We start from the raw sequence: 10,940 nt of genomic DNA on the forward strand, positions 1-10,940 counted from the left end.
CTACTTTATATCATTAGTTATTTATTAGTTATTAAAATTATCTATTTATTTCAATTGTCTATTAGTGACAGATAAGTAAATTGAATGTCGTTGTTGTGATTAAAGCCTTGCTTTTCTAAGGTCTTAGTCCGTAATTCTAAACTACTCTCTGTGGGATCAATATCTAGGACTCCATTAGAGCCCTATATTGCTTGAGCGATACGTATACTTGCATTGACAAATTCGACTTTAACATTATTGAATATTATATTTATACATCTTAATCAAATCAGACACATCTATAAAGTCGCGATCAAGTCTTTGGACGCCGTTGCTGGAAATTAAATCTTCTAGTAGTGCCATCAAATTCTTGTATTTGTCGATTTACAAAAAGTCGGTCATCAGGGTCATGACTGGTGGAGGAACCAATGTGGTAGTTGGGACTGGAGGCGGTGTTGGTATGGTGTCCTCTATACCACCATGTCCACGACCTCGTCGCCTTACAAACTTTCTGCAAGCCAACACGTCCCTCGAGGGGGAGCTTATTGCTCCTCCCTTCAGAAGTCATCAAAAAGTAGGAAAGTAAATTTAATTAGTACATCTACATACTACTAAAGTTTTCTAGAACTAAATGCTCTTGTGGATTAGTCTCTTTCAGAAATGTTGCAAACTGATTGAAGCACTTTCGGGGCATATTAAATCGAGTTTTAATTCTTTGCATTCTAAGGGCTACAGATAACTTAGAATAAGAAGTGCATCCCTCTCAAATTAGCCTTTGAGCAGTATTCAGTAAATCATAAAAAGTTTCAGCATCCTGATTTGATATCTCTTCGTACACTTGAATCAGGTAACGTAACGTTGTGTTATCAAAGTTCATCTCTTTAAATCTATTTATGTGAAATCTTGGTGGAGGATCATAGCTGGTCGATGGAACTGAGCTGAAGGTTGTAGGCTCAACCTCCCAATGTGAAGTATAAATCCAACAATTAAGCTAAAACCTCTGACGATATAAATCATATCATACGTTTTTTGGTGCTAATGTGCTTGATTCTTGTATTTTGAGCATGGACATCAAAATCTACTCTCATATGGAAAAGATGGAAGTTGCGTTGCTGGTGTCACGAATGCCTTGACACTGTTTAAGAACTCTTAGGTGATCCCTTTTATGAATGGATAAAGTTTGTTGTACATCCCAGATCTCGATCTACGAATATACATGTGTACCCTGAGAATAATCAACACATTGTATAGTGCATTTAACTGAGTACATTTTATTTAATTATTGTGAAAGATCTACTAACAGATTCATAATAAAGAGTGATCAAACCAAATAATAGTCAAAACATTTTAAAAGATGTGAATGCTTTAAACAACATTGGAGTCAGAACGTTTATAACATACTCAAGCTGTTAGAGCTGTCGAAGTCCGATAATCGATGAACATTTATCCTTGCTTCACCTCTAATCCTGACTGTCGCTATAGCTACACGAACCCTCACGAGTATATTTCCATTTTCTCTACAAGTGTAAAACCACTTATCCACCTAAGTATTCTTGTCTTAACAACTTTTAACTATATTACTTTCCCAGTTATAAATAAATTATGGCATAAAAATATTTTGTATGTTGTAAGAGTTTTATTCACTTCATCATCCAATGAACAGTCTAACTTTTATTCCTAGAATTGAAATTCAATAGAACCATTATGTTCATGAATCTACAGAACATAACGTTCTACCGAACATCACAATTTAATCTATCATATATTTAAGATATTTAAGCTTATTAATCACACATATTACACATGATATGGCATATTTTCTTATAAAATATTGAAATTTAAATATTTAGTAATGACATTTTTGATGTGAAGTGAAATATTCCGGTGATGCAAGAGCTAAAAAAGCAAAATTTAAGGGGTTTGCTACTTAAATTCCTAAGAATTGAGTGACATGTATGTAAATGTCCCTTAAATTTATTGGAGATTATTAAGACTAATAGAATTTTGGAGAATTTTGGATAATTTAAATAGCATGTAATATTTATGAAATTATTAATGGTATGATTTTGGCTAATGACTCGGTGAAAATTCAGATTTTTTAAAATGAAAAGAAAATAGTAAATGGATATTCAAAAAAAATTGTTCGGCAGTCATTTTTGATTGGTCAAAGGACACGAATTGTCAAACCATAGTGTCCCTGCCACATTTTTTTTCAATAGTCAACCTGCTGGGTTGACTGAGACATTTATTTTATTTTGCCTAATGATTTGAATAGTCAAATCGTAGATGTTTCAATCATTATGCAAATGATGCTTGAAAATTAATTTTATATATTTTATTCATTTTGTGGGACACATTACGTATTACCGGAGGGTTTCTGTGCAATTTTCAAAATCTATGAACATGGTGGAATATTTTATAAGAAACTATGTCAGATCATATGTAATATGTGTATCAAATAAGTTTAAATATCTTAAATATATTATAAATTGAATTGTGATGTTTGGGAGAACATAAAATCTAAAATTTTATGTTGGTGGTTAAATTGAAGAGTATTATGACAATTATGAAATTAAAAAATATCATGTAAATTTTAATGGAGTCTCCTAAATCCAATTATTTTTGTCTGATCGGTCACCATGGTAAGATCACAAAACCAATCATTTTGGTTCGATCAACCACAAAGAGCCGACAGCAAAACTAAACACTTTGGTTTGATCAGCCACGAAGGCCCAATCAACCAACCATTTATATGTTGTGTCTTGCACTTGCATTTGCATTACTTGCATGCTCATGCAAAATGCTTGGCTCAGTGTTTGTATGTGCATAAAAAAAAAATGAATTTTTGAATGGTATGTAATATGCTAAATATTATTGCATGGAAAAGAAATTTAATTTGTCTTTGACATCTACTTGCATGTGGTGTCTCTTTGAGTATTGACACTTACGATATTGCCGCACACATATGCCACGATATGTGTGTGACTTAAAACTTGCAGAACTTTGGTGCGTGATGGCTGGCAATACAAACCCGCCGACATACTAACTTTTTCTATAGGTGTTGCTTATGCTCTCCTTTCGCCAGATATGAACATAACCCATGCTAACCTCTTTTGCACGTTGAGTCTTTTTTTTTTTTTTTTTACTTTTATATGCATTTTTAAAGTCCTTATAGAGTTTTATATTGGAAATAATGTATGGACTTAGGCTTTGAGATGCACGATGCTCCGAACCACATGATGGGGACTAAGAGCTAAAACTCGTATCCCGTACCTTATTCTCAATTTACAATTCGTATATAGAATTAGGTATGGGCTTATATGCGCAAAGGTCGGCCTTTTTTTTTTCACGAATATATTGCCGACCAAGCGACACCCGTTCTTTTAATCCTTCATTTGGCTTACTTTTACATTGCACATTGTGTCTGATATTTTCTTTTTCTTGGCTTGTTGTTTGTCTGGGATCGTACAAAAATGTAACCCAGACTCATTAATGACCCCAAAATCTCTTTTCCAAAATCCCAAAAATAAAAAATTTCAAGATAAATCAAAATTTCTTGATAACATAAACTCATTTAGTTAAGGAGGATAACAATCATATCTCTAGCCAAACTTTAGCTCTTAGGATTCATTATAATTCCTTAAAAGCGGGCCGCTTTAGACCAATGATATTCTCTTCCTTAAATTTAGGAAGAATTAGCTCCACAATGTTCCTTTTTTTCTTGAAAATGGCAACGCACATGTTAATTTCAGAAATATGATGTTGTGGATGCTTGATGTAATGTGAAAAATTTAGGAGATGAAAAGGTTAAAAAGCAAGGTTTAAGGGTTTGATATATAAATACATAATAGTTGAGTGGCATGTATGTAAATATTTATTTTATTTTGAAAAGTCAGAAGAGATTTTGAATAGTCAAACAATGGAGAAGTTTTCAGCAATGCAGAATTTTCCAGCGTAACGTATGATAAAAGCTACATTGACCGAAATGTTCCAATCATAAATGCTTTGAAAGAATGAATGAAAATTAATTTTATATATTTTATTCTTATTGTAGTGCACTTTTTTTAACACAGTACTCAAAATAAAATAGATAAGTTGATCTAATATTTCTCATTATGTTTTTAACTCTTGATAAAAAGAAAGCTAAAATGAATTAAATGGAAGAAAATTTCAATTTTGAAAATGGAAATTAGATTTCACATTTGAAATATTTTTTATCTAAGAATATATTTTTGCGGAGATGAGAGTGTTTGGATTAATGATTAGATTTTCACTTGAAAAATAAAATGCGAAAGAAATAAACTCATGCAGGGTTGATGCAGCCATGGTGACAGAGAATAATAGATCTAAAAATTCAAAAAAAAAAAAAAAATTAGGATATATTTTCAATATTCGACCGCTTTAACAACCTCCGTAGACTGTTAATATTCTTACTTCGTGCTTAATTGTGGTCGGCTCGAAAGAAATTTGATCCAAAATTTGTGGCTCAAACTTGTGTCGTTTATTTCAATATGCTATTTGTCATTTTTCAACCTATGTAAAACGTTCACTCCTTTTACAATGTATTGATTATTGTCTGATTTGTTCGCCTTTTGTTATAACTCTGTTATTGGGTCTACTACAAGTGAGAGGATTTAACATTTTAGTAAAATTAGTTCCGTCAAAGACCATTAATCAGTTGAACATTAATTCACAATCTGTTACGACGACTCCCACTAATATTGTATGTCACTTTAGCTACACTAGCCATCGCATGTATATGTTTGTCATCTTGTGTATCCAAGCAAAAAATCAATCATAAACCTATGCATCCCGTTTCCACATCTTTTAATTAGATTACGTTCACACCATTAAATAAATTCTGAGAAGGAAATATTTCGTATGATGTAAGAGTGTTGTTCACTTCATACTCTAATGAGAATCTAACTTCCATTCCTAGAATAGAAATTCACTCCAAACATTATTTCAGTGAATTCATGAACAAACATTATTTAGGTCGTGAGTCATTAATTAAATTATATGACAGATTGCTAATAGTAATTTGCAAAAATGCCTTCAAACAATTAAGATATCCTACAAGATGATTACCAAATAGAAATCAAATTCGGAATCACATGCGGTCGTTGATCACAAGTTATGAACTCGGCTAATTTTCTTCTCTGATTACGTAATGGCTGACGCTGTTACCCATCATCATCATCATCAGGACACATGTAGTAAAAACAATTAATCTTATCTTTAAAAACATGGCAAATCTACCAATCTAATTTTACAAAAATTCTTATAAATCGAGAAGCAGCAGAGGAGCAAACGAATTCATTCAAGCCAAACCTCTCCTTCCTTTCTCCAAACTTAAAAAAAACAACATGAGTAACATTACAACTAAGGAGGATGAAGCCTTTGGTGCCGGCATGCATCTCTGCGCCGCCACTATTCTTTGCAGGGCAGTGAAGGCAGCGTTTGATCTCGGCGTCTTTGACACTTGACATATTGGCCATGGCAGGTCCTAACTCCCAGCTGACTGCCGTCGAGATTGCCGGAAACCTGCCGGAATGTCGGCATGAAAAAGCTGCAATCATGCTAGAACCCATATTGGGATATCTTGCTACTCATTCCCTCCTCACCTGCACTACTAATTCCTCGTTGAAGCAATATGGGCTCACACCAGTAAGCAGGCTCCTAACCAAGAACCAACCTGGGGCATCTTTAGCTCCTCTTTTTCTTGTGGGCAATCAAAAGCCTTTAACAGATACATGGTATAATATAGAACAGGGGTCATATTTGTGAAGGACCTATGAAATGCAAAATTAGCTCATGTTACGTTTCGATTGATGTTTTTGACAGGGATCATATGAAGGAAGCGGTGCAAGAGGGAGTAAATCCCTTCAAAAAAACTCATGGCATAACCTTTTTTGAGTACATGGCTAAGAACCCAAGTTTTTGTGAGTTATTTAATAAAGGCATGGCAAGCAGTAGCAATATGGTGATAGAAAAGCTTGTTGAAGAGTATGGTGGTCTAAAGCAAGTAAAAGAGCTCGTCGACGTTGGTGGCGGAGATGGAACTTTATTGAAAATGATCATCTCTAAATATCCTCATATTAAAGGAATTAACTTTGATCTACCTCATGTCGTTTCTGAGGCACCATCTTTTCCCGGTACGTGGCTTGTAACTACTAGTGTGGCTTCTAATTCTAACCATTGATTGTTATTAGTGAGATAATTAGGCAAAATAATATATCCTAGGTATTTGTACATGCTTAATATTCTATATAGTTCTTGTCCTTCAAATTTCTGCAATGTAACTCATTTCACATTTATTGAAAAAGCTCATTACTTGATTTTTGCCTTCAATCTTTAGGTGTGCAACATGTTGGAGGGGACATGTTTATCACGATTCCAAGTGGAGGGACTATTTTATTAAAGGTATTTAAACTTCCAATAATATATTACCATTTTTTATAATGTTTTTAAATGAGGAAATTTTAAACAGAGTATAAAACAATTCAAAATAGTAAAAATAAAATGACTAATGTCTTGCTTATACATATCGATCGACAATTAATCGATTTTAACTTGCTTTATTATATCAAAACGAAGTTCAACAAATCTCTTTGAAATGTGATATAATTTTTCATATATAAACAACTTAAATTTAACTATGAAGTCTCTAACATGTTTTGAATGCACATGAAATTCTTTTAATGTGTTTTATTGCAGCGGGTTCTTCATAATTGGGACGATGAGAAATGCCTCAAAATCTTGAAAAACTGTTGGAGCGCGTTGCCGACTTTTGGAAAAGTGATTATTGTGGAACAAATTCTTCCCGAGATTATTGAAGGAAATGTCGTTGCACAAGACATTTATGCCACGAATTTAATCATGATGACTATCGGTGATGCAAAAGAGCGTACTGAGCAAGAGTATCGGTCGTTAGCTAAAAAAGCAAATTTCTCTCAATTCAAAATTGCATGCAAAGTATTAAACCATCATGTGCTGGAGTTTGTAAAATGACATGCATGAGCTCAGTTATGCATACCTCAATTTGAACTTTTAATAATCTAATTAAATATGGGATAATACTTTAAATATTGTTATCATGTTTTCTTTTTAGTCATTAAATATTGTTTGATCTTTAAATATTGTTATCATGTTTTCTTTTTATTCGTGGAATAATACTATATGTGATTTGTGCTAGAAGATTCGAGGTGAAAGAGTAATGATTATTTATAGTCTTAGCATTGCATGAAAACCAGCACACACACAGGTAATTAAAGAGAAGTAAGCAGTAGGTGACACCTCGATTTTTTATATTGGAAACCCTTGAAAGAAGCAAAAATAAGAGGGTCTGACCCAGTTAAAATAATTAACAATGTCTACACAAATCCACTCTTCTTCTGAATTGAGAAAGTTGAAATTACAAAGTTTTTATATCTGTAATTTGGCTGCAACCATTTGATGATTAATACCTGATAGGAAACTATTTTCTAATAGGAGGATCGGGTATTAATAATTTTATGTTCTCATCTTCTTCAATTGAAGAGAAAACTGAAATCATATAAATTAAATTTTCTAGTAAACTATTTTGACTATGCTAGTCTTTATGATTTTTTTTTCCTTTTAGAATTTAATGCAAAAATGTTATTCTCTTTTCCCTTCTAACTCTCTATGCGTGTGTTGGACTTTACTATTGAACCAAGACTTATCTTTCTCTATTATTGAGAAATTTTTGGGACATAATCATTTAGCACCATCTAGGAGAAAGACTAAGCTTATTTATTTTCTTCTGTAAATTTAGGAAGAACTTCCTCATTAGTGATCATTTTTTCTTGAAATTGGTAATGCACCCTAACAAGTTCATAAAATTTTAAGGAATTTCTCATCATGCCAAGGATGAAGAATTTATTGCAAAATAACATATGAAGCAAACCAAAACGTTTTAAGATAGATGTTGTTTGAATGTCACATCTAGACATATTTCTTGGACTTTGTCTGGATACAATCAGAGGAGCTTAAAGTCAATCATGGTCGATTGGGATGTATTGATGTACAAGTTTATTCATCTTGTTTAAACTATTTTATTTTACAGGTTCAATGCTAAATATAGGGCTGGTACCTTAATACATAAATTTAATGGGTGTGTGTTAGGATATGTGATGAATAGGAAGTAGGGTTTTGTTTTTGAATTTTAATTTGATTTGAGATTAAATGTTTACCATTTGGTGGTTTGGGTTTAAATGATTAGTTATTTAATAATTTTATTTATTTTTTAGAATTTGTTGTTTGAATTTGACTTTGGAGATTTTAAAATGCTTAATTATAAATATATAACTTTATCTCGGGGGATGGGTGAACATATAACTTAAAGCACCCCAAGTATTATAAAAAAATTAATTTTTTTAAATAAATAAGCAAAATGATGTTTCTTAATACCTAAAAGCACATAAAAGTGTTTTTTTTTTACGAATTTTAGATTTCTTTTGAATTTTCTTTAAAATTAGTTGATTTAGGTGTTTTAATTTGTGTTTTATGTTTATTTTAAGTTCAAATGATCTAAAAAACTTATGAACTTAGTTTCAAAAGTGTAAAGGAGTTTCACAAATACTTCATAAAATTTTGAGGGATTATTGAATTATTATGAGTTATTTATAATTATTAATTTTTCTCATTAAAAGATTTTAAATTTAGATACCATTAAGAAAATTAATCCAAAATTAAAAATGGGGATCATTGATTCTCTGCTTTGGCTACTCTTCTCTTCCTCTGGTATGTCGTTTGTCTCTACAATAATGATAGGGATTACAAAATGTTAGAATATATATATTATTGTATTCTATCTCTTTTACCCCTGTAAACTATTTACCAATTTACATTGTAAGCAACTTATAAATAATGCTACAAGGCACTTGTATTGATGTGTGATCAATAATATTTCTTCTCATGTACTTCAATTATATTCTTCTTTATTAATAAGGGAAAAAATTGTAGTATTTGCTTTTTAAGAGATGGGCAATCGAATTTCTCAATTTGCAGCTGGGATCTGATCCTAAAAGTTAAAACAATTTTGTCACTGTAATATTTGCCTCGATAAATTGTTCCATAAAGAGAAAGAGTTTTGGTCAATTATTCCTCCAATAAAATTATTTTCAATAGTATTGCTAGATCTAACTTCTTGTAAATTGAAAATATATTTCAAAGAAATTTTTTTTTTTTGTTTTGTAATTAATTTTGTGAGAAAATAACATTATTATTATTCTTTTGGGGGGTAGTAAGAAGGTTTGTGAATTTTGAAAATTGCAGGTAAGCATTTGGTAGTAACAAAGATTTAAGACCCTAATTATTTTACTATTATTTTTTAATAAATAAGTGTAAATTAAATTTACATATGAGCTTATTTTCTACATTTAACACATTTAAGTGAGTCTCTTACAACTTATTTTTGGCACATATTTACTTCTTATATATTCAAAATTGTTTACTATTGACACTCACTCCCATAATCTTGGGTGAATACTTTAAATTCATTAAATAAGTAGCCATTGTAACTATTTGTTCACCATTTTGGGCCAATCATAAGCTTAATAGTTAATTTAATCAAATTTGGATCTGTAAAAGATGGCTACAGTGCATTAATCCATTTAATCATACAAAAATAGATAAATTGACCTAAAGCTATTTTAACCACTTCAAAAATAATTCTCATGCCTTATTAGATTAGTCTTTTATTATGTTTAAAAATGAGTGATGTGTTAATTTTAATTTAGTTTTAATAATTATTATCTCCTTATAATCAAGAAGCACATGCACTTGTGAAATCTTATCTTGATTATCTATTATATCCTTTAATGATATAAAAATATTTAAAAAATGAAAGATATTGGTGTGACTTTGCACTTTGACCCACACCAAGTGTTGTGAAGCATGGGTTGCTCACACAAGTATATGTGGTGTATCAATGGTGCCATGTTTGAATTTGGTTGTTAATCCCATAGGGAACAAGAAAAATTCAATGAAGGAAAAGTTCTAGCCTACTATTTTCAACATAAGCCTGAAATTTTGGTTTAATTAAAGTTCTACACAAGAATCCCAAGTTATCAGCAATGAAAATGAAAGGTTACTCAAGTGTGAAAGAAGATTCTCCCTTAGAAAGGTTCAATAAGAAATGTATGTGAAAACTTCACAAAATAAAAAGATGACAAACAAGAGCAAATCTCTTCCTTGCCCCCTTCCAGTGGAATAAGAAGGTTAGGTTAAGATGTAGATTAGTTCCCTAATTCTAACCTTTAACACGAGCATGACATTCTCCCCAAAGTTTGCATTATCCTAAAGGATATATCCTTATTCCTTCAAGCTAATGTGATTAACTTAGTTGATTCTATTGCTATCTCTTCTGAGAATCGTAATTCACAATAGATTTTAACAAATTACATGACTAAAGTGAAATGTTCATGAATCACAAAAAGTTAATATCCACAACACATAAAGAAACTCTCACATACATCCACTCTATATCCCCATCCCAAAGAAGGAGCAATTACTCACAAAGTATGCTTGAACACACAAACCAAATCATTTGATTAAAAGAAGAATCAAAGTATGTCGGCACTATTTTTGGTGTAGGGTTTGCCCGTAAGAAGCTGTAGGTCATCGGAATTGAAATCCCGTTGCCCACTTCGGAGGGACGTTTTTTTTTTTAAAAAAATTTTAATTTTGAAAAAGATGAAGTCAAACTGACCCCATAATTTTCATAGTTTAAATGAAAGAGCGCTTTACCTCAAACCCTATATCTATCCCGAAGGATGAACACAAGAATTGAGGGTGAGGCTCGATCAAATAAACTAAAGAAAGTTATGACATCCGTTTGGTCTGCAAAACCAATATATTGGCCGACAAATTCCCCTATTTAATATAAGGAATTAAATAGGGTTTATATTATGTTGGGTTCGGGAAAAGCTTCCTATAAG

General features: G+C 31.6%; 1 protein-coding gene across 1 annotated transcript; it reads left to right on the plus strand.

Moving 5' to 3' along the window:
• The first annotated feature begins 5,467 nt into the window (after positions 1 to 5,467).
• On the plus strand, positions 5,468 to 7,067 carry LOC110031091 (caffeic acid 3-O-methyltransferase-like). Its single transcript, XM_020734136.1, has 4 exons — positions 5,468 to 5,735; positions 5,824 to 6,134; positions 6,338 to 6,402; positions 6,697 to 7,067. Exons 1-4 carry the CDS (start codon positions 5,476 to 5,478, stop codon positions 6,988 to 6,990), a joined length of 930 nt encoding a protein of 309 aa, XP_020589795.1. The 5' UTR covers positions 5,468 to 5,475; the 3' UTR covers positions 6,991 to 7,067.
• Positions 7,068 to 10,940: the final 3,873 nt, after the last annotated feature.

This window comes from Phalaenopsis equestris, unplaced genomic scaffold (genome assembly GCF_001263595.1).
Source record: "Phalaenopsis equestris unplaced genomic scaffold, ASM126359v1 Scaffold000002, whole genome shotgun sequence".
NCBI classification, from domain to species: Eukaryota; Viridiplantae; Streptophyta; class Magnoliopsida; order Asparagales; family Orchidaceae; genus Phalaenopsis; species Phalaenopsis equestris.